General features: G+C 37.0%; 1 protein-coding gene, 1 long non-coding RNA gene and 1 pseudogene across 16 annotated transcripts; 2 read left to right on the top strand and 1 right to left on the bottom strand.

Moving 5' to 3' along the window:
* Nucleotides 1-2,023: 2,023 nt before the first annotated feature.
* Nucleotides 2,024-3,817, bottom strand: LOC111896803 (ATP-dependent DNA helicase PIF1-like). The gene is made up of 3 exons (XM_023892794.2): nt 2,951-3,817; nt 2,677-2,798; nt 2,024-2,171 (listed from the first exon to the last, which is right to left on the bottom strand). Exons 1-3 carry the CDS (start codon nt 3,815-3,817, stop codon nt 2,024-2,026), a joined length of 1,137 nt encoding a protein of 378 aa, XP_023748562.2.
* A 3,281-nt stretch (nt 3,818-7,098) lies between these two features.
* Nucleotides 7,099-10,243, top strand: LOC111877658 (uncharacterized). Of its 15 annotated transcripts, none has more exons than XR_008230625.1 (8): nt 7,099-7,623; nt 7,777-7,886; nt 7,958-8,484; nt 8,587-8,646; nt 9,147-9,310; nt 9,491-9,578; nt 9,714-9,863; nt 9,957-10,243. It is a non-coding gene; the product is annotated as an uncharacterized LOC111877658 (long non-coding RNA). The 15 variants fall into 15 exon arrangements; XR_008230620.1 differs by having other exon boundaries at nt 8,833-9,310; XR_008230626.1 differs by having other exon boundaries at nt 7,100-7,623; nt 7,958-8,014; nt 8,366-8,484; nt 8,587-9,310.
* Nucleotides 10,244-18,411: 8,168 nt separating this feature from the next.
* On the top strand, nt 18,412-18,529 carry LOC111877691 (5S ribosomal RNA; annotated as a pseudogene).
* The last annotated feature ends 6,099 nt before the right edge of the window (nt 18,530-24,628 follow it).

The raw sequence follows: 24,628 nt of genomic DNA, 5'->3' as shown, positions 1-24,628 counted from the left end.
TGGTAGAGTGCAAGCATGCAAACGGTGTTTCTTTATTATTGTTTATATTACATAGGATAGTTGTTAATGTTGTTTGCTACAAAGGGAAAATTAGTATCCGAATCAAAAGTTGGACCTGACGGTCCTGTTCGTTGTTACTCCTTACTTTGTGGTTCGCTTCAGAAATGTTGTTGTTGGTGGGCCTGTGATAGAAGAATTTAGAAAGTATTAGTATTGGTTTTCGTAATTTGGAGTTTACTTTTGACATTATTACATTTTCTTTTACCTGGTGGAGTAAAGGTCAGGGTGCGTACGACAGGGCGTGTAGATTCGCTTGCCTCAGGTGTTTTGTTATCCGATCGGATTCTTTTCGTCAGTGTTTGTCCGGGTGTTGTTGGGATGGGTGTCTCTAGTGGTGTAGTTGATTGTTGGATGTCAATTATTATGAAACGGATATTGTCAGGAGTTGATGCCCTTAGCATTTGTATACACATGGTTTTGGTTTGTTCTTTTTGATCCGTCATGATTGAAGGCAAGGTGTTCCTGTTTGTCACCGGGTTGTTGGATATGAATTTTTCAAGTGATGATTTTAACAGCTTACGACATGATGTTTCAGACACTATTGCAGGTATGGTGTTCGTTGTGTCGGCAATGGTAACAGTAAGGTTGTATCTATACATATGAAGAATCTGTAAATAGTATGATGACCGAATAGTGGTTTGTTTGTGTGCTTTAGAGAATGCTTACATGTAGCCTGGCTTTTCAATTAGTCCATGTGCACTGCAATACCACTGGGGGCCTCTTCTGAAAATTGGAACTTTGCAGAATGGACATGTTGTTTGGTACCAAGTGTTTTGGAAGTGAAATTCCTTGATTGAGGCCTCTACTATGAAAGTTTTATCCTATACATAGAAAGTAAACGAATGTGAGAATGTCAAACGGACTGTATTAGTAAATACTAATAGCATTGTTGTCGTCTTACTAGTAGATCAAATATGGTTTTCAGTTTCATTTCGTATAAGGTTGTGGGCGTTCCCGATAACGCAGGTATTGGCCTTGAGGGTCCTGTGAATCTATAACGTCGTTGCTGTTGGTATACAATTTCATTGATATATATCGTAAAAAAGTTCGGTAATTTATGTGACTTACAGATCTATGAGTGCTGTTGTCTCCTGTATATCAGGGTTGACATAGATATGTGTGGCATGCGACGATCTTAGTCGATGATATTTCGTGGTTAAGGGTATTAGGAGATGTGATGTGATAGAGATGATGCACACACACACACACACACACATATATATATGTATGTTTGTAGAAGACGGTACCATAAGATTTTGATTGTTTTAGGTTCGTTACTGCAACAACAGTTGTTGCATATGGGTCATTTAGGGAGGCACGGTTGAATTTCTGCGTATTTGTTATACATTCCTTCCATAGATTTATTGCAAGTTCACTGCCACTAATGGAATATGATTTTGTATGTGGTTAGTTAGGGATGATGAGATTTATGTGTGTGTTTTGGTGGTTAGTATATATATATCTTTCGTCGCTTAGTATAAGCAACACAAGTGGTTCTCGATTTGCTTTTGTGCAATCCTATATCTTCGAAAGAACGTCAATGAAGTCTGTTTGTAAGTAAGTGCATAAGCTGTTGTCAGGGTTAACAACTATGACAGTCTGAGAAATCAAAGGAAGAAAGGCTACTAAGTAATTTTTTTTCAATTTTTCATTTGGTTTTTTAATTTAAAAATGTGACTAATGTACCCCCTATACATGTTTTGGGCTTAACAGAAAATAAAACGATAAGCAGCTGGGAACGATGAGTAAGAACTATCGGAAAGTTATAATGTATTATTTTTAAAAGCAGTCGGTAACAGTAGCCAAGATATTCAGCCAAATAACAAAAAATGACAGAAATTGTTAATTTAGTAGTAAAAAGAAGTTCAATATTCTATACAAACGATGTGTAATGCATATTTCTATTTTGGTTATATGGATAGCACAGTGAATACCTAGATAGTATGGTGGTGCTTCTCCGAGTTCAATCAGCTTTGACTTTGATACGAATTGAAACCAGGTTTTTTGGAATTGTGATTGTGTCTGGAATTCGTTGTATGGTGGACTTCAGACCAACATCAATATAGAAATCGTTTTCTAGAACCTTTTGATACTTGTCTAATTTAGGACAGCTATAATCCGATATAATGTAACATTCTAAAACATTAAAACAGATTCAATGTAGCTCTAGTTTGTTTGCTGTCCAAGAATTTGGATTGCATCTACTGTAGAAAGATATTATCTTCACATTAGATTCAATGGTATTACTTGTATTTTTGTTCTTGTATAATTGCATGATCCGTTGATAACACATGTTTATTTGGGCAAGAAAGTAATTGGTTTTTGTAAATACTGATAAGTGATTATTAAGGGGTCTGCTTTCTACAAATTTAAATTTCTTGTAAATGGTAAACTGGAAAGCTGGTTTAGTTGAACGTTCATAAATTAGTATGGTATTTTTTTGTAAAAAATTATGTTTAATTAAAGAACATATTGGTTGTTTATGTGAATATAATATACTAATAACTAAAAATATAGTTGGTACATGTTTCATCTGACGGATAATTAAAATTTGAAACCTGTTTTTGTGATGATATATTCTCGTGTGAACTTATGTATTTGTCCACATCCAGGTACCAGGTTTCGTATTGTCGGATATCGTGTTTCCATTTGTGTAGTATTCTAACCTGTAAGGGGCCTCCAATACCCTCAGCTTTGAGCTCGGAAATTGTCGTCATTTGTTGTTTGCATTCTGTAATCTAAATAAATGTATACATGTAAGCTCTATATTTGAATGTGAATATAAAATTAGAAAAATAAGTAGGAATTCTGTAAATAATAAATTTGTATATGAATAAAATGAAAAGTAGTAGTGATGTTCAAAAGCTGGACAGGGAGTGATACTGTAGACCTCAGTTGAAGTAACTTTTTGTAGTAAATCTCTGTAAACGACATTTTTTGTTTCGTTGTTTTTACATGTATCAGTGTTGTTTAGCAGTATTCTTATCGAATCCGGTGATGTTGCTTGGGAGAGGGCTACGTAAAGTTGTCCATGCGCAAAAACGGGTTGTGACAAATAGATTCCAATCTTACGTAGCGATTGACCTTGACTCTTATTGATAGTCATTGCGTAACAAACTTTAACTGGAAACTGTTTGCGTGAGAATACGAATGGTAAATCTAATGACTTGTGTATGAACTTTATGCGTGGTATATACACACGTTTTCCGATCAAGGTGCCCGTGATGATCGTTGCTTCAATAACGGTTGGTAACAATTGTGAAACAATCAACCTGGTACCGTTGCATAAACCTTCCTTCTGATTTATGTTTCTTAAAAGAATTATTGGACAGTCCACCTTAAGTAGAAGCTCATGGGGTGGTATTCCTGGAAAAGTTAGTTGGTTTAGATATTCGATTGGATAGAGGTCTTCAAAATCTGATGTGTGTTTTCCAATGGGCTGCATGGTGTCAGTACTATTGTATACCCTGGCAGCTGTTGCGACCATTTTGAGAGCTTGACAGTTTATCTCGTCCGCTGACTCGTTTGTGGGACAAACTATTGCTCTTGCTAAAAGTTGTGACGCAGTCGACTGATTAAGTGTATCATCCCCATACACGAAATCTATTAAGGTCTGTAATGAATTAGGGGAAGGTGATATTAGGAGTGAAGATGAGATTTCTATCCAGCTTGAGTCTCGTGGGTCATCCTTATCAGGCACACCTATATGCCCATCACCAATAGCTAAGAGCCATGTGGCAAAGTCAGATAAAGTCATTAAAGAGGGGTATTGTATTAGAGGGTTCAAGTCTCATGTTCGTATGCAGAAAGTGAATTTTAAAATATGGCCATAAATACAAACTCGATAGACTTAACCCTATAATTTCTGAACGTGTGCTCCTTGGTACAACATGTAGAGTCTGACGGAAATCACCACCAAAAGGACCTATATTCCTCCAAATGGTTTTTCGTCACAGTCTAACACATCTCTAAGTGAGCGGTCCAAATATTCGAAGCATCTTCTATCACTCATTGGTGCTTCGTCCCATAGTATGAGTGTTGTTCGTTGTAAAAGATCGCCAAGGAAGGTATGCTTTTTTATATCACATGATTTTTTGTTGTTTAAATCGATAGGTAATTTGAACCTTGAGTGTGCGGTTGTCCCGGACGGTAACAAAAGCGATGCGATTCCGGACGCAGCAACAGCCAAAGCGATTTTTCCCATGGATCTCAAATAGGAAAGAATGGTCGTCCATAGGAATGTTTTACCAGTGCCACCGTGGCCATAAACAAATATTAGTACTTGTTTGTTGTTCTCAATGGAAGAGACGACATTGTTGTACACTAATCGTTGGTGGCGATTTAGCTTTGGTAGAAGGTCACTGTGTTGTTTCCGTAGCCGTTCTTTATCATAACTCATTTCTTCCAATAGCAGGCGATTTCGTAGAACGCCAGTGACATCGACTGACGGAACAGTAAGTCCAAAGTCTCTCATTGATTTAGATGGCACAGCGGACCGGAGCATGTCATCTAAATCATGAAGTAGTTGCTGTTCAACAATCCCAGCCATAGAGGTTACTGCCTTATCTGGTACTTCAGCGCTTAGGCTATGTAAGTAGTCATCTTTCATCCTATTGCAGGCAGTGTTCCACAACAGAAGCGGATTGCTAACTTCACAGAAAAGGAGTAGGTGACAGAAAAGTGATCGTAGTTGTGATGCGGTTGCCCACGTTGCAGCTTCTGTAAAACATGTCAACCACTCAACATCATCACCTATTAATCGAAGTGCATTACAGGCAGCTCTGAAAGTTGGATAGACAGTTCCAGCTACAGTACACAAATCCTTAAACGACGTACATCCTTTTTGGTGACACAGTAGCATCCGTAAATAGAACAGCTCTCCAGAGGTCGGGTGTACGAATACAAGGCGGCCTATCATTTTTGATGATTCATAAACTCTCCGATCCTAGGATTTACTCGACTTATCCCATTTGTAATTTTTTGGATAATCCAGGTATGTCAAATCATGACCTTGAGGGTCCCTTGAATTGCTTTCAAACCAGCCAAGGAGAGTAGTAGTGCTGGCATACGAATTAGATAACACCTCAGGTATGGAACTGTCCCCATTGAACACCAGTTGTTGCATATTTTCCTCATGAACAATTAGAACCTGAACAGGTGGATATCGATGATGTATGTGAAAGTCCAATATTCGCCATGCTGCCTCATGTGGATAGATATACCGCCCATCCAAATAATTATGCACCTCATTTATTGGACGACAATCATGATTCGTCACTCTCTCATGAGCAGCAGTAGGCACTGAGCTGGATGCCACATCGGCATTTACCTGTTTTTGGATGGTATATTTTACACGATCTGCACCTTTGGAAATATACTTAAATAGATACTTAATCAACATGCTCCATCCACAATACTCCACATTTATGTGTGCACGGAACTGTGAACAAAGTCTTTTGTTATATGGTACAATGTCTCCATTATCAACAATCTGTCCAAATCGAGTAGTGTGGTGTGCAGTAGAACTATGTTTGTAACGTACATATCCATCTGTGTCAAAAAATGTAGCATCAAGAAACGGTTTGGGAAAGTGTTTTTTGCATTTTCCTTCCTTCATACACGCCGCCTTTTGGTTAAGTGGTCCGCATGGACCATGGATCATGCAGGTCGTTATAGTGTTGTACAAATTTGGCTTATTAACTGGATCCGGTAGCTCGACTGTTATATAGTTATCAAAGTCACTCGCAATTTTTATACGGTCCTTTGCTGATACCCACAGTAACGTATGACAATGGGGAAGGCCTCTTTTCTGGAATTCAATAGTGTAAAGATCTGCAATAATGTACATTTAAAACAGATAATGAATGTTTAATATATATCACTTCACCAACAAGTTGATTTAGAATGTTGTATGAGTTGTCATGGCTGTAAACGTAGGAAGTTGTGTGATCATGCAAACTCTTCTTTACCTGACAACGTAATTAATTAGTTTTCCAGAATTAATGTTATATATATTCTGTTTTTTTTTTTTTTTTTTTTTTTTTTGGGGGGGGGAACAAGTATTGAATCCTTGAAAGATGGTGCTGCTTCTTTCTTTTTGTTTTTGGCTTAATTCACTCGATGTGTAAAAAACCTAATGGGTACTTTTTGGTTTTATCATCTTTTAAAGCTGAATATATGTGCAGAGGGTGTAGTATTCTTGCGAAACATGCATGATTGTTTCTCTTGTAGGATTCTTTTAACTCTTCCATTTTAACGATTCTTTTCAAACTTATTTTGTATATAAATGCTTTTGATTGTTTGATTGTCCTTGATTATAGGAAATAAGACATTTTTTCCCAAGTTCTTACTTCTTAAAGCATCTCCAATGCTTTAGATGTTAAGAAAAAGGACATATCATAATTTAGCATACCACATTAGTAACATATAAATCTACACATTCTATAAACATATTTCTACTATCCATAAATGGATAGCAACATTTTATTTATTTATTAAACCTATATTTTGTATGTTAAATCACGAACCAAAACATATTTTTATATTATAAAAGTCTATAACAGCTAAAAAAACATTTTAATTAATGTATTAAACGTTTAGTAGTCTTTTATAGCGATATATTCATTATTGCTCTTTAGTAATTTTTATATGTTCATCGTTGCTCTTTGTTTTGGCATATTGACGAGATGTTTTAATGGTGTAGTTTGTTTTATATTTTGTTATGTATTTTAAATAAGTTAAGTTATTACTAGATTAGGGTAAAAAAATGAAAAAAATGAGAATGGAAGGATGTATAATGGAGTTTTAGAATTAAAACAAAGAATGTAAATGTAATCGAATATAAGAAGACCACAAACATTTTTGAAATTTTGGATCGTATATGTCATTAGACTTGGCTTACTTCATGAAATTTCTTGAACCTAAATTCATAAATTGTATCCCATTAAAATAAAGATCATGTGATGAAATGGGTTTATGTTGTTTGGTAGGCTCAAATTATTGAGCCTAGACTTATTATATATACATATTAAACTTAGGCAATCCTTAAGAACAGTACCTAGTTGACGTGAGTCTGGTTAGTCTCGATATCCACTGCCTCAAATTGGGATCTACTCAACCTTTCATTACCACCGCCACTATCCTCCACCGCCTTAAGTGGCTGTCATTCGTTAGTTCCTTTCTTGCGTCTTCTTCAACCTCCTCAACCCAACCGTACATGTTCCTCGGGTTTAATCCTCAACCATCCACCGTCTCATCTTGATTCTTCCAGATTATCCTTCTCTCACCTCGCTCTCTGCAGTCTCCAGCAGTCTCCAGAAACCCTAAATTCATCTCTACCAGAACCGGCGTCCACCACCCCTACGCTTCCTTATTTCCTGTTGGTGTACAGGTTTGTTTCATAGTAACCCAAATACTTGTGTGTATGTGATCTATAGATGACACTCCTGGTTTCTTCCTCACTTTACCACCGCACAACCGTCGGCCCCAAGGCCAGAAGATTCGTCAGCAACAACCGTCGACTTCTAGCATAGCCTTCCCAATTCCTACCGCCTCTCTAATCAGGTTCGCCTCCTTCCACCTTTCCTTCCCCCTTTCTCTACAATCGACCGAGACCCTAGGAACGACAATTGTGAGGTAGCGTCACATGTTCTCATTCCGATTCTCCACTCACATTTGAGCCCTAATTTTTTCGTTTTTTTTTTAATATGGAATTAGATATAACTGATTTTCGCTACCACAACCCACCCATCGTTTTCTGGCACAAAACGACATCCAACATCTCTCATCGTTTTGAAATCAAGCAGATTTACCACAACCGACCGATGGTGAGTTCTCTTCGAGGACGATCTATACCCTAGTCATGTCTCTTAATTCCTTTGTGTTGCTATGTGGACAGGACAACAAAAAAGGTCGACTACAGCTATCGATGGGGATGGTGCTGACCATTGTTTAGGTGGGGTTTGGATGGATTGTAATTGAATTCCATTCCAATCCATTGTTTCGTTGCCAATGGGTATCTAAACTGTGTATCTATCTCTTTCTAGGTTTGATTATTCTTAAAGATTCGTTTCTCTTCATAATCAAAGCCATAACCTTTTGAATTCACATCGACAACGAGCATTATGTTCAAATTGTTTGCTGTTTGTTGGTATAATGGTGTTACTCATCACAAATGACTAAACTTCAAACATTATATCTCCTAATAAATCTTTCTTTTTTAGTTTCTACAATCTTCTATTCTTATACAATATACACGTTCTTGATAATCGATTCTGATTCTAACTTAATGAATTTCTTGTAACAGGAACAACATCAAGATTCATAAGTTGTTAAACATTCATTTCAAACTTGCATGGGATTATCAATTTCGTGCCCCTTTGCCACCTGTACAGATTTGTAAAACAAGATTACTGATGTTAGGGTGTAAGTTAGATTAGGGTGCTATAGATGGTTCACATAGATTTAACATTATATGTATATTATAAAATCGAGTTTTCACTTATTTTTATGTTGTTTGTATTGCAGTAGTAAGCCAACTAAATGACCTAATGACCTGTGGTGGAGACGTGGGTCTGCTTCACCAAGGTCAATGCATATAAGCCATAGAAATGATAAAGTTGAAATCTTAATAGTACAATTCATTAATTTCTTATTTGTATTGTACACTTTTTCTTGAAATCGGAGGGACTTAGTTCGAAATTATTTCATTTTTGGGGTTTATAAAATTTTCACTTTTGAGTTTTTGATGATAACTTTGGGTTTCATTGGCAGGTTGAATCTGAATAGCTGTTGAACATGCTCAGTTAGAATGGATATCTTTTCATTATTGTTGCTTATCTTTTTTTGGTAGAGGTTTACAAATTTACACATTTTCTTATTCCGGACACCTACATTCAAGGCTTCTGATTTTACCAACACTGGTATTTTATTTCAATAACCTTTTTTTTCCAGATGTCCACCGACCATATTCTCAAACTAATCAATTGTCTTTCTTACAATAGGAATGTTTTTTGTTCTCTAAACTTTACTTTCTATCTCGGTTTGGATGATTTATACCCGTAATTTTCAATCCCTAAATTTTGCAGATGCTTCTCCGAAAAACCCAAAAGCAACAAGAAAACTGACGAACCTGTGTTTTTAAGCATTTACACATCAACTAACCGATCTTTTAAAAAAATCAGAGAAGAGATTAGGAAAACGGTTTGCTGATGGACGTGATGAGGAGTCTACTGCCAGGATAAATGTCCAGGTATAATAATTTCTCGCCTAACATTGAGTCTTTTTGAAAACTATGATTTTAAATCGCACCATAGAAGGTAAGTTCTATGGTTTGGTCACACCTTACTCCGTTTTTAAGCATCTACATCGACATATCATACAATCGATTTTGTTTCCATAAATTGATACCTTGCTTGTGCTCGACAATTAGGGATCAAAGGCGTCTGAAAAAATATATCTCAAAGAGATGAATGTCTTCCTAACACAAGGGGGAGTAATACCAAACGAAGAATAAAAAGGTATGTTACATTATAATGATTTTTGTTATCAATATTTGTGGTACCTTATGGAGTCAGTAATTATAATTTCAAGTCTAACTATATATGTTAATATTTAATATCTATAAATTAAATTTTATTATTTTATTTTTTCAGAGTGTATATATCACCGAATGAAAGGTTTTTAAAGAAGGGATAGTTCCCTGTGCTTACAGTTATGTCAGCAGGGTATGCTTTGCATATAATGATTTTACAAATTTGTGTTTCAGCCTTCCTTACAGGGATTACCAAAGCAACCATAATTAGGTAACATCTACAATTTGAATTCACACCAAAGTTATGATTTTAGAAATTTGTGTCTGTCTTTGCATATAATGATTTCACTAATTTGTGTTTCAGATTTTCCGTAATGGAATTAATAAGAGAAAGGATCTATGTTGCATCTTACCAAACACCTATCTATAGAAGTCTTTAATTGTCTTCCATCTCCTTCTTAAAAGTGGGTGACTTCATCTGAATTGTAAGTCCCTAATTTGCCCGTGTATCAGTCAGATCCGTTTGATGGTGCGGAATCCCAATCAAACGGATGATGTAAGATCAAAAATAGAAGAGAAGGAGAAGAAGAATTAATATGAATCTTGTATGTATTGATATGAATTATAATCTGGATACAAAAGATTCACACACACGATTTCTCTCTGGCCGTAAACTACTTCGTGTTCATCAATCTCTACTCCTCACCCTAACACCTCTATTTATATATGTTGGATATGGGCCGGAAACAAATGGGCCGTAAATGAGTTTACGGCCGTAAACTCAGCCGTAAACTAGACCGAAAATTCATAAATATTACACAAAAATATAATTGCCCAGAAAAGTAAACTATAAAGCATATTTTGACCTAACAATCTCCCATTTGATTTATAGCTTTCTTTTCTTAATTGACCCAACAAGCTCCCCCTAAAAATTAGCTCGCTTTCTTGATAATCTTCATTGAGAACTTGGCTTCAACATTAATCTTCAAATTCTTCACGACTTCAAGATGAACTTGATGAATCTTCAATGAATGACTTCATCTTGAGTAGTTGGGCTTTTCTTCAGAATTTGGCATTGAATGCACGTTGGGTGAGGTGCTTCTTGTACTGATTCTTGAAAGATGGCGCATTCAGCTTGAGAATCTTCAGAGAGAACAAATCTTCTCGATCGCTTCAGCAGGTACAACGATAGCGGCAGACTGATTGAGGAGGCTTCAATGCAATCTGTCATATAATCTTCAATTGCAGCTTCACCTTGCTTCTGGGTTGAAAGATTGAATGTCGAAAGAATAATCTTCATTTCTTGCTCCTTCGAATGAGAATTCTTCGATGCTCACGGACGAGGCTTTGGCTCAGAAATCTTCAACACAAACTCCATGAGTCTTATCTATACCTGAAATCACTTTTCAAGACAAAAACAAAACTAAAAGAAAACTTAGCACACAAATTAAAACAGAAACAAAAATATTTTTGGATTTTTAATTTTTGATTTTTTTTTTGATTTTTTTTTTGATTTTTTTTTGTTTTTGTTTTTTTTTAATTTTTAATTTTTAATTCTCCTCTAATATTTAAATTAGAAGAAACTATGAAAAATTTAACAAAAATAAAATAATATCTAACTTTAAGAGAGATTTGAGATCAAAGTTTTTAGACAACCTTTATCCACTTGTCGGTACCTTCAATATTCACATCTTTGTCTGGTCGATCGTCGGTATTATTGTCCACTTAAACACGAAAAATTGTGACAAATTTAGGACATACTATTTGTTACAAGACAAGGTGAACTTAAGTTCCTAAAAATTATATCTGATCCTAATTTCTTAAATATTATATCTTAAGGACCATTCATCTAACGACGACCAGGGATATTGTTGTCCACCTAAATTGAGCAGCGAGATCTATAGACAAACTTTGAGTGTTCAATTTTAATTGTACTGGAACGTGTTTCCCACTTCCTGATATGCCCCAACCATCAAGAACTTCCAGAGTAATTACACCGGGTGAGCAGACAACCATTCAGAGAGAGAATAGATTCAGAATTCTATTGCTAACTACTTCAGAGGGGTTGAGAAGAAGAAGGTTGCATATGCTGTGTACCAGGTCGGATTAGAAGTCGCGCAAAGGAGACAACATATGGCTAACAGATAAGAAATATTTCACATATATATAATCTGCAGAGAAATAGAGTTGCATATGTTTTGTACCAGGTCGGATTAGAAGTCGCACAAAGGAGACAACATATGACTAACAGACGGAAAGAAAGAAAATGATATTCTACATACCTAATTTATCGGAATTTACCAGTCGCCCCATCCAACCGGAATTAAGGACAGAATCCGCACATCGATGAAAAGTTAAACCACGGTTCCAAGTACGGGTTCATTTAATGTGACGAGTAGATTCCCATATATATCTCCCTGCTCAACCTATCCGAGCGTCGTGTTGTCAGGCTGAACGTATCTAACTAGGTCAAGATTTGTCAAGTCTATAAATTTCCTAAGTTCAACTCTGCCTAGTCATGTCCATTTAAAATTTTTTATGCCTACCGACGCATCAAACCAGAGCATAGACCCTTCAACTTCGGGTACGTTACGCAGACTCAGGTTGCCTGTTATCACTAGATAATATCACTTCCCAAAACATCTCCTGCAAGCACATTCCATTAACACCATATTTTTTATTTTCTGATTTTCTAATGTTTTTGGATTTTTTATTTAAATTAAAATTTTCTAATTTTTGTTTTTCTTTTTATTTCTCCCCCTAAATTTGTGCATAGGAGAGAAACGAAAGTAAATGCGCAAATTTAAACTATCCTAAAACAAAAATTTATCTTTGAAACGAATCAGAGTAAGAAAAACTTAGGAGTATAGAGAAGAAAACGCAAACCGTAATTCACCGATTGAATCTGCATTAAGAAGGTCTGAGAACAGCAAGCATAACCTCAGAACAGATCCAAAAATTCTTCATGTCTTTAAGCATAAACCCCATGTGATCCATTCCTTTCTTCCTTTCCCGCAAAAAGACACATACTCTCAAACAAAGGTCTGAATGTTGTACAGTTGAGAGATGTCCCCTATCATGTGCCTGGAACAACCACTACCAACAAACCGAAGTTTGATGATATGCCTTCATAGCTGCTCCGACACAGAGCGGGATTAGTTGGTCTTTGGAACCCAATCCATTTTAAAATTGGGTCGACCTTTGTTATCAACGCACGATACTCTCTCCCATGACATATCCTGTTTATCACAAACAGAAGATGTAGAAACGTTAGAAGCATTAGGAATTTTGGGAGTTTGAGCCTTCGGAACCTATTTGTAGTTGGGTTTAACCCATTTCTTTTTCGATCCGATGGGTGGCTCGGCACTTGATTTGGAACTTGAAGCCGGCTTCCGAGATAACTTTGACCTAACCGGTCTTGGCTTCACAGGAGCATCTCTTGGATTGGGCTTCCTGGCCGGCATTCCCTTCTTGCCATTGGGATTCAAATTCTTTGCCTTGTGGGTTGGATGCTTGGCCTTGGGAGTTGAATTCTTGGCCTTCTTGGCATTCCAGTCGTCAATGTCTGATCATGATCTCGAGGGGTATCTTTTGGAGTGTCTTCCTCTTGACGCGTTCTGCCAGCCTTGTGCGTAGTAGGGAACATACGCGCGATTAGGACAATTTCTGGCAATGTGTCCAGGTGTTCCACAGTGAATACATGTCCTTTTCTTCACTGGGGAGTTGTCTCTTCCTGCCCCTGGTGGCGTATCCTTGTCTCGTTTCTTGTTGTTCCCACATGCACACTTGCCACAAGAACTCTGTTGCGTTGGAATTGGTGGCCTGTAATTTTCAGCTGCAGGTTGATCAGAAGCAGTTGAGTTCGAAGCAACAGATTCAGAGTTCAAGGAGTCATCGGTTTGTTCAATAGTGTTCTCCTTGTTCTCATCTTATGCTACTTTACCTGCACATAAAGTAGCAACATTAGTATCTTCAAAATTAATAACTCCTCCTGACACAAATCCAGCTCGTTTTTCATATTGAAGATGTGCCTCCTTGTCAATTTCTTTCTTTGCCATGGGGATGGATGTGTAGTTATGATTGAAAGGAGGAGGTACACTATCATATCCTAGACCCTTGTTTTGATTCTTTTTAAACTGCATGCTTTGGTCTATCATATTTGCAACCACCTTACTTGAGAAATCATATTTTCTAACATCAAGTTTGGTGGTTTCAAACTTTCCTTTCAAAGATTCAACTTTAGCCACTAGCTCAACATTTTTTTTGACTACATAATCATAGTTTTCACATTTGTTACTGTAGTCTTCCTGAAGTTTCTTAAAGTCCTTGGTTTTAGCTTCTAACTCAGCCTTCAGGGGTTTCTGTCCTTTCCTGAGTTGATATCCTTCATATCTTAGGTCCTCAACTTCTCTTTTAAATAAATCAATTTGATCCCGAAGAAATTTAATCGTATCTTCACATGATTGAGAACATGAAACTTCACATGAATGAGAACATGACACTTCATTGACCGGAAGGTTTACAGAACTCTTTAAAGCGTCAAGGTCTTCAATTACTTCAACAATACTAAGACGATTGAGATCTTTTGTCTTCTTGATGATGGCTACATTCATATCCCACGATTTTGGAAGTGAATTCAATAGCTTTTTGTTTATCTCGGACGTAGTCAAGAAGATCCCGACTATATTCATCTCAGTAGTGAGTGTAGTAAATCGCTACAACTGAGTTTTGAGGGTTTCTCCAGGGATAAAATCGAAAAAGTTGAAAGTTTGTCTTAACGTCTCCTGACGACTCTCTTTCATGTTTTCAAATTCCCTCGTAGACCTTAATATCAATTAAAAAAAACACAACTAGAAGCTAAAATAAAACTTAAAAATCAAAAATAAAAAAAATCAAACTCAAAAGTCAACCATGAAAAAGTCAACCTTGAAAAAGTCAAACTTGAAAAAAAATCAAACTTGAAAGTCAAACCGAAAAGTTAAATTTGAAAATTTAAAAAAAATTAAACGAAAAAGTCAAAGTTTAAAGTCAAATGTCAAACTTGGAAGTCAAAATTAAAAATTGAAATAAAAAGTCAAAAATAAAATAAAAACAATTTATTATTATTTATTAATTTTTTTTTAAAATTTTGGATGAAAAAGGAGTTTAAAATTAAAAGAAAATCAAATTTGGGCTGAAAATGACAAAGATGCGAAAGATTGGTGCGACTGGGAATGGTTAAGTTTAAAGTATCGGAATGAAATCAACAAGTGTTCTGTTGGAGGAGTTGGCAAGGTGCGCTGACTTATAATATGGATGTCGCGGGTTCGATTCTCCGCAACCCCAATCCTGCTTCAATTTTAATGCGAGGCGCAAATCAAGAGACCCTGAGTCGAGCCGTTCTTCAAGCCACGCTCCACCGGTTCGATCCGCAAGTCGCCTAGCCGCAAATCGCTGCCGTAAGCTATTTCCGGCCGAGAACTCCGATCGGCCGTAAAATCCGGTGAACCCTAGCCGTAAACGCAAATGCCGCCGCCGGCCGTGAACAGTTTACGGCCGTGAATTGTTTCCGGCAGTAAGCTTCGACCGAAAACCCTTCAAGATTATGTGAAAAACAGTGATTTTTCGACTTTGAAGCTCCAAAACTCGATCAAAAACCCGTTTTTATGAAAAACACGAAGAACAAACCCCCCTTATTTTTGCGAGATCTATCCAAAAACGCAAAAATATTTCGAAAATAAGATCAAATATTGCTCCAAATAGAGTTTACGGACCAAGAACTCGGAGTTTACGGCCGTAAGCTTGGACCGTAAGCACCAATTATTCAGATTCCAGACGAAACAATAATCCTTTTGACTGATACAACTAGGCTCTGATACCAATTGTAAGTCCCTAATTTGCCCGTGTATCAGTCAGATCCGTTTGATGGTGCGGAATCTCAATCAAACGGATGATGTAAGATCAAAAATAGAAGAGAAGGAGAAGAAGAATTAATATGAATCTTGTATGTATTGATATGAATTATAATCCGGATACAAAAAATTCACACACACGATTTCTCTCTCTAGCCGTAAACTACTTCGTGTTCATCAATCTCTACTTCTCACCTAACACCTCTATTTATACATGTTGGATATGGGCCGGAAACAAATGGGCCGTAAATGAGTTTACGGCCGTAAACTCAGCCGTAAACTAGACCGAAAATTCATAAATATTACACAAAAATATAATTGCCCAGAAAAATAAAGTATAAACTATATTTTGACCTAACATGAATACATTGCTGCAGTGGATGGATATATCGTGCTTCACTTAGATGACATTAGCATATATGTCTTGAGCTATTTTTACAATTTTACTCCTGATAATTATATGAAAACTTCAGGGGCAAGTGCCAAGGTCAGACTCCTATATGTATATTATAGTATTAATTAGTTGTTGTTGAAATACATCTGTATATATCAATAAAATAAATGAAGTTTGTTATTTATCTGCTTCATTTTGATTATTGAAACTTTATTTTTTTTTTTGAAAAACTTTACATTGGTGTTGAACAGAATCAAAGTACCTGTTGGATCAAAGCAATGAATTAATGCAACAAAACAAACAGTAACTTTAGCACTACCTGTAACACCCAAAGTTTGGAAAGCCAAGAAAAGAAAGAAAACCCCAATTTTAAGGGGAGACTTGGCAAGTCCAAGGACGGACTCGGCGAGTCCGAGCGGGATCCGGGTTGAGGTGTAAGCGACCGACTCGGCGAGTCGGCCAAGGTGACTCGGTGAGTCTGGTCTGAGCAAGGAAAACCCTAAATCCGGGACTTGGAGCTTATTTAAATGTCTCATTCTCTCCCCTAGGGTTCCTTTACTGCCTCTCTAACACAGAACACTAAACCCTAGCTGCCATAATCGTTTTGGAGCAAGATCTACCTTTAGTGAAGCTTTTGGAGCTTGAGAGAGAAGTTAGTCTTTGTGGAGCAAGAGGGGGGCCTTGGATCCAGAGTTGGTGGAACATTTCTGAGCATTTAAGGGTAATAAATCATCACCTTCCCTCTTTTGTTTAATAGATCAACCTTGGCTATGTGATTTGGGGATTTTATGCCATGCTTAAGAACTATTTCGAGTTAGAAGCCTAGATATGAAGTTGTTACTTCAGATCTGAGTGTATCTTGGCCTAGAAAGTCATAAAGCATCTGTTCTTGGGTTGATAGTGAAGCCTCTTTGTCTTAAACCCTAGTTTGGATTGTTTTAAGCCTAGATCTCTTAATCTACACGTAATGTTTGCCACTTTACGTGGGGGATAGGCCTTAGAAGTATGGATCTATGAGTTGGAAGCCCTGTTTGGCTCGAAAAGCCACTGCATGGATTAAGGACTAAATAGACTCGGCGAGTCCTTCGAGTGGACTCGGCGAGTAGCTTGAAGATGAGGAGGAACTCGACGAGTGGGATGAACAGCTCGTCGAGTCGGATGAAGTTAGGCATGAACTCGACGAGTTGGAAGAACAACTCGACGAGTTGGTTGAAGATTGTCTTGGGCTCGGCGAGTCTATTCTTGGACTCGGCGAGTCAGGTCGCGAAACCCCAAACCCTTCGAGTTGAAACTCGAATCAGTGAGTCGGGTGGAGACTCAGCGAGTTGGATAGGTCAGGACTCGGGAATAGCTGACTCGGCGAGTCGAGTCGCGAATAGAAAGACCCTGAGCATATGAACTCGGCGAGTTATTAGGTGGACTCGATGAGTAGGGTTGACCTGAAAGGTTGACCTTGACCAGGAGTTTGACCTTGACTAGAGTTGACCTAGTTGACCTTTGGAGGTCAGTTGGACTAAGTGTTATAATGACATTGGTAGCTCGAGGAGCTAGTGGAGCAGCAGTTCGGAGTCAGAGGTCGGGTAGCAGTCAAAAGGATTAGCGGCATCAGTTCAGCAGTCTCAGGTGAGTTTCCTTCCAGTAGGAACGGGTCTAAGGCCACAATGCCGGCCCGTTTAACTAGTAGTAGTTTTCAGATTTGATCCGATGCAGTAGTTAGCATGTTTGATGCCTTCGTGGCTCAGACAGGATTTATGTGTTATGTGTTCCGGGCTACGGCCCGATGTAGTATGCAGTATACGTGTGTTCATGCTAGTTGATATGTTTATGCTATGTTCTGTTCAGTTAGCCCGGACTTCGGTCCGATGCAGGGGACAAGGTCCCAGTTAGTCCGGACTTCGGTCCGATGCAAGGGGCAAGGCCCCAGTTAGCCCGGACTTCGGTCCGATGCAGGGGACAAGGTCCCAGTTAGCCCGGACTTCGGTCCGATGCAGGGGACAAGGTCCCAGTTAGTCCGGACTTCGGTCCGATGCAGGGGGCAAGACCCCAGTTAGCCCGGACTTCGGTCCGATGCAGTGGGCAAGGCCCAGTATGTGTTTTATATGTTATTGTATGGTATGTGGTAGATTGGGGGAACTCACTAAGCTTCGTGCTTACGGTTTTCAGTTTTGGTTTCAGGTACTCAGTTTTCAAAGGAGGAGCTCGGGAAGATTGCAGTGCACACACCATAGTCAGTTAGCCTGGGAATGTTTGAATCTGATAATGATATTATGTTTTGAATTAATACTCGAGAAATTATGTTATAACTTATGATACAGTTTTTATAAATATGATTTTAGTAATGTTTTTAAAGAAATTTTTAGTATGTGATTTTTGGGTCGTTACAAATGGTATCAGAGCCAGGGCACGGGTCGATGTGTTCGACGGGGACGTCGAACCCTATAATGAGGGGTGAAAGTGGGTTAGATCTGATCCCACATCGGCTGGGAAGGAGAACTAAACATTCCTTATAAGGGGTGTGGATACCTTCCCTATCACAACGCGTTTTAAAGCCATGAGGGCAGCAGATCCCATAAGAACTCTGCAGTTAAGCATGCTCGGGCGGGAGTAGTACCAGGATGGGTGACCCCCTGGGAAGTCCTCGTGCCGAGTGGCCCAAAGCGGACAATATTGTGATACGTGCCGGAGGGGGATGTTACACTACCTCTTTTGAAAAGAAGAGTAAAATGGTCATATGCTCTCATTCAAACAATCCATTTGCTGCAGAAAAACAAATTTTTTTTAACTACTTATTGACTTGTACAAGCAATAAAAGGTGAGGTTTAAGGTTTGTTTAAATGATTTCACAGATTGATTATTACGATAAATGTAGGCAACTGCCATCTTTGACTTGAATTTTGCTATGCTTAAGTTACAAATGTATAATAGTGAATTTTTTGTGACCATAACAATTTTTTTTTATCAATGTTTAAAGAGTGAAAATGAAAATCTTCCATTACTGAACGACATCATTGAAGGACGCGAAACTGCCCTACAATATCAAGTAAGTTGCTTTTTTTTTTGCACTAATTTTTTTATACTATACTCTCGATCTATATCTTCCTTATAAGTCCAAGAAAATATATAAGAAAAAAAATTATATGGATTCATGGTTATACTCTTATATAAGAAATAAAAAAACTCATTATGTGGTTTAATTTGTTGTCTAACATATCTGTGTACACCTCATGTTAATAGCTTCAATGTCAATGCAGAGAAACCAATGTCCTGCTAGATAATTAGCTAAAATAGATGGTAATGAAATACATAAATAATTGAATATACTTATACTTAAATTTTAAAATTATAACAATTAAAAGAGTAGTCGCTTCAATATTTAATAATTTTGAATTATTTGAATAACTAATGAAATAAATAGTTGTTTTTAAGGAAAACATTTGATTTTCATATGTTGTTTTGATAAGACCATTTTTCTATAACTTCAATAAGAAATTTGTTTTTTTTACGTGATAGATTTTCATACAGTATGTTTTTTTAAAATGATTAAAATATTGTCTTCTTTCAAATAACATTTTATGTTTATCGTATATAAGATAATCATATACCAATTTTATTAACATTAGGGATATTTACCTAATTTTATGACTTCCTGCAGCAACTCATTGTCTGCTTCACCAAAGCTGATTGTTTTCAGCCTAAAAAACATCTTAGTTAAGGGGTTGCATTGTCATTTTGACACTTTTGCCCCTGCACACTGTTTTAATATTAAGAAAATAAATATTTGCATTTTTAGGACCATACTTTTTATATTAATAAGATTAATTTCTTTACAGTTTTAGGACCATATTAACCCTGCACACTATTATTATATTAATAAAATTTAATTTTTTCAGAAATACACATCAATAGATGAACACTTAGAGCCTAATGCATTCATCACTCCTCGATCCAATTCATATGATGCGACCACCTACACCATTCTTCATTCAATGAACAATCGGATTAATGACCTTCAGGTTAATATCAATTATTTTTTATCTTATCAATTTAATATTATATTTATCATATAAACAATACTACTTCTTACATTTAATCATTTCATAACTTTTCTTAGCAAGATGGTTATTCTAGAGCTTCTGAAATGGAAATGGAAATACCAAAACTAGACTACAAAAGATCCATGCAAATGGTCCAGGAATAGAAGAAAATGTATCAAATTTTGAATCAATTTGGTGTTGGTTAGCTGTTATATGGAGAAGTGGTGAAATGAACTTGATGCTCTAAAAAATTTCAGCCTCTTCTTCTACTTATGATTTAATACCTTCTTATCCGAACCATATTTATCATGTTATTCAAAATTTTGTTGTGTTGAAGTTACGACCCAAGTTCCAAATTTAGTAGCATTTTTTTCCTGTAAACTTAGACTATTTTAATTCATAATAGCAACATACTTACATTTTTCACGTCTAATAGTAATATGTAAACCCATAATAACAACATAGTTATATTTTTTTTCCCAGATAATAGCAATATGTAAGCCCATATTAATATTTTGTACAAAATTCATAGTGAAGCCATCACGTTCCACAAAGAAATTATACATGCAAGAATATCTAAATAAGACAACGAAATTATTATGTCATCCTTTCTATCGATGACAAGCACAAAGTGACCAAAATGATCGGAGCTGTCTAGGTCCATCCCCCGCAATGCGGGGCTCCCCATCTAGTTAGTATAAAATTCTATCATATAATTTATGGATAATTAGAATTTTGCAAATCAACAGTTATAGTCTATTATATACCAAACAATTTAGATAGGCAGTTATATGGATCGCTTTACTAGTTTATTTCTTTGGGTTGTATTGTCAGCCAGTTAATTAATGGATTAAATTTTGAATTGGAATTAGGCCATTCTAATAAAATAAATTAAATGGCCATAATTGTCGGAATAGATATATTTAAGACGACTACATTTTATCAATGTTTATTTATGAGATAAATACTATATGGTATCAATTTTTTTAAACACGGCAAATATATACTAAACTATTCCTAAATTATTCTACCTATGGCCAAAACTAAAACCTGATTTAAACCTCGACCTTGTAGGACGCTTAAACGAGCAAAGATGATGCTTAGGATTTTGATATTTTCAAATACAAAAATGAGATGATTTAATGCCGATTGCTTAATTCACATCCATATAAGTTATTCTCAAACATACATGTCGTTAAACTTATTTTTGGCGTTAATTGATTTCTTATAATTGTATCTCTATGTGAATTATATGTATGAAGTATTGTATGCATTAAGTATTTATGTACCAAAATACATTTTTAAATAGTGAGGAATGTTTAAGTTTTTTTTTTTTTTTTTTTTTTTTTTTTTTTTTTTTTTAATTTTTTTAATTTTTTTAATTTTTTAAAAGACTTTTGAGCATAATCATTTGATTCATGTATGTTGATTGCTGAGTTATGTCTTGAGTGAAGTATCAGGGACTAAAGAGACAATGAACTTTGCAAGCTCATTATGTGGTCTCATGTTTCTAAAATCAAAGTAAAAACGGGGGTATAGTGAGAAATGCTAATACAAGAGTAGAAACTTAAGAAATGCGAAGTAGATGGATATGGAAGAACAAGATAATGGCAGGGAGGTCTCTTCCCTTTCCATCTCTGAGCACGATCGCATTATTGAAGTTGGAAATCAATTGGGTTTTCAAATTGCAGAAGGAAATAATGCCTTTGAGTGGGCCTATTACGGTGATGGAGGTAAAAAGTCTGTCCAATGAATTTGATGTCTCTCAACATTAGGGGTGTGGGTAATCCCCACAAGCTTGATTGGGTCAATCGGCTGAGACGAGAGCACAAGTTAACCTTTTGTGGTATTCAGGAAACTAGGGTCTCAATTGTTTCCAGTACTGTAATCGAGCAATGTTGGGGGTCGAGTGATTTTGATTTTGAATGGGTGGAGTCCTATGGTTTTTCGGGGGGATTGGTGAGTTTTTGGGATATCAATTTTTTTCAAAAAATTGCAAGCATAAAGAACCGTCATTTTCTTGCTGTTGTGGGGTACTGTAATGGTATTATAGGTGAAACTATTGTTGTTAATGTTTACGCCCCTCAAGATTTAGGAGAAAAAAAGCTGATGTGGGATAACTTACTTAATTTGATTAGTTCTAGGCCTGGAACTTGGGGTGATCTTCGGTGATTTTAATGCGGTCCGTAAACCTGATGAAAGATTCAATTCAATTTTCTACCCGTATACTGTCGTTGCATTTAATAAGTTCATCCATGAGGCGGGTCTTCTTGATCTGAATATGGAGGGTAGAAGATTTACCTACTTCTGCGACGACGGATTCAAGCTGAGTAAATTAGATCGGGTGCTTGTGTGCCCCAACTTCATGAGTGCTTTTCCTTCTGCCTCTACACTGGCGCTCCCTAGGGAATTTTCGGATCACTCTCCTGTCATTCTTCAAACCAACTACATTGACTTTGGGCCTCCCCCATTTCGCTTCTACAACTCCTGGCTTCTCCGCGCTGGTTTTGATGATGTGGTTGTCAAGACATGGTCTGAATTCAGGGGAGGTGGGCGGCCTGACAAACTCCTCCTTAGGAAGCTGAAGGCAGTCAAAATTGCCATCAAAGAATGGAGAAGGGTGGAATTCGAAAAGGAAAATAAGAATCACCATGATCTCAAATCTAAGGTTAACAACCTTGATTTGGCTGTCGAGTCTAGGCTACTTTCAGACCAGGAGATTAATTCTCTAAGGGATAGTCGACAGAAGATTTTAGAATTAGAAAAGTTTACAAAACTTGATTTACAGCAAAAGGCTAAAGTTAAATGGCTCGTCGATGGAGATGAGAACTCAAAATTTGTTCACAGCTCGTTGAAGATAAAATACAGGAGATGTAGTATTCATGGTTTGATGGTGAACGGTTCTTGGGTTACGGATGCTAATACCATCAAGGAAGAAACGTGTAGATTTTTTAGTGAGAAGTTTCATGAGAAACATACTGTTCGACCTCTTCTTCTGAATGATAAGTTTAAAAAACTTAACCCAGTTGATTCACAGTTTGTGGAACAAGACTTCACTTTGGAGGAGGTTAAAGATGCTATTTGGAGTTGTGGATGGGAAAAGGCGCCAGGGCCGGACGGTTATTCCTTTAAATTCTTCAAACAATATTAGGGGCTAATGAAAGATGACATAATGAACTTTGTTAAGTACTTTGAAGCCGGTGGCAGAATAGCTAGAGGTTGCAGCGCCTATTTTATCACTCTTGTTCCTAAGGTGAAGGATCCACTTACCCTCAATGACTATCGCCCCATTAGCTTGATTTGCAGCCTTCATAAGATTATCTCCAAGATCCTTGCTGCCCGGATAAAGCGCGTGATAGGCAACGTGATTGATGAAGTGCAATCGGGATTCATTGAAGGTCGTAACATTTTGGATGGGCCCATGATTATAAACAAATATGTAGTTGGGCGAAACATTCTAAAAGAGGAACCTTTCTTTTTAAAGTAGATTTTGATAAAGCATTTGATTCCATAAATTGGAATTATTTGGATTCGGTGATGTATCAAATGGGCTTTGGAAATAGATGGAGGTTTTGGATTCGAGGCTCCCTTGCTTCTTCTAGGGCGTCTGATCTAATCAACGGTGTTCCTACAAAAGAATTCCCCATCACTAAAGGAGTTCGTCAAGGTGATCCGCTATCACCTTTTCTCTTCATCATTGCTATGGAAGGCCTTAATGTTGCTATGAGATCGGCGATCCAAAATTCCTTTTATTTGGGTATTTCTCTCCCAAACAATGGTCCCTCCATCTCTTATTTGTTTTACGCGGATGATGTTTTATTTGTCGGTGACTGGTCCCTTTCAAACTTCAAGAACCTTTCTAGAACCCTTAAATGTTTTCTTGTGGTGTCTGGTTTAAATGTTAACTTTCACAAGTCAAAGGTTTATGGGATAGGTATTGACAATTATGATGTTGTAAGTTGCGCAAATATTATGGGGTGCGAGGCTGCCAACCTCCCATTCGTTTATCTGGGTGTTCCCATTGGGGCTAACATGAATCTTAAAAGAAATTGGAAACCAGTTATTGATAAGGTGCAAGGTAAGCTTTCGAGTTGGAAATCCAAGACCCTCTCTTTTGGAGGCAAATTGACTTTGGTTAAGTCGGTTCTTGGAAGCATGCCCCTGTTTTATTTTTCGATCTTTAAGGCCCCTAATTCCGTTATTGATTTGTTGGAGAAGATTCGCAGAAGATTCCTATGGGGTGGGATGGACGAGAAAAACAAAATCTGTTGGGTTGCATGGAAGCATGTTCTTGCGGATAAGGAGTTGGGTGGTCTAGGTGTTGGCTCCCTTAAGAGCCTTAATATTGCTTTATTATGTAAATGGATATGGAGGTTAAAATCGGAGAACTCTTCTCTATGGAAGCAAGTTATTTGCGGGATTCATAATCTTTCTCGCAAACCAATTTATAATCTGTCCAAGAGATCTATCCCTGGTGTTTGGAATAATCTGGTATCTATTTCGAGAATTTTGGGAGAGATGGGCCTCGACTTTTATCATTTCATATCTACCACAATTGGGTCGGGGCGGAATACCCTGTTTTGGCTTGACAATTGGATTGGTGACGGAAATTTGGCTTTAAGGTTTCCTAACTTATATGCCTTAGATATGTTGGAATTTTATATATAAAGGAATTGCAAGTTGGCAATTTCCTTTGTATCCCACATTGGTGGAGAGA

The sequence above is a fragment of the Lactuca sativa genome, chromosome 3 (genome assembly GCF_002870075.4).
Source record: "Lactuca sativa cultivar Salinas chromosome 3, Lsat_Salinas_v11, whole genome shotgun sequence".
Classification (NCBI taxonomy): Eukaryota; Viridiplantae; Streptophyta; class Magnoliopsida; order Asterales; family Asteraceae; genus Lactuca; species Lactuca sativa.
This window is presented reverse-complemented; position numbering and strand designations above follow the sequence as displayed.

What these genes read in the sequence shown, in the direction of transcription:
- LOC111896803 (XM_023892794.2), bottom strand. Translation starts at nt 3,817, where the DNA reads ATGACTTTATCTGACTTTGCCACATGGCTCTTAGCTATTGGTGATGGG. An exon ending in AAAAAGTTACTTCAACTGAG is followed by an intron (nt 2,799 to 2,950) that starts GTCTACAGTATC and finishes ACATTTATTTAG; the next exon opens with ATTACAGAATGCAAACAACA. An exon ending in ATCCGACAATACGAAACCTG is followed by an intron (nt 2,172 to 2,676) that starts GTACCTGGATGT and finishes ATCGGATTATAG; the next exon opens with CTGTCCTAAATTAGACAAGT.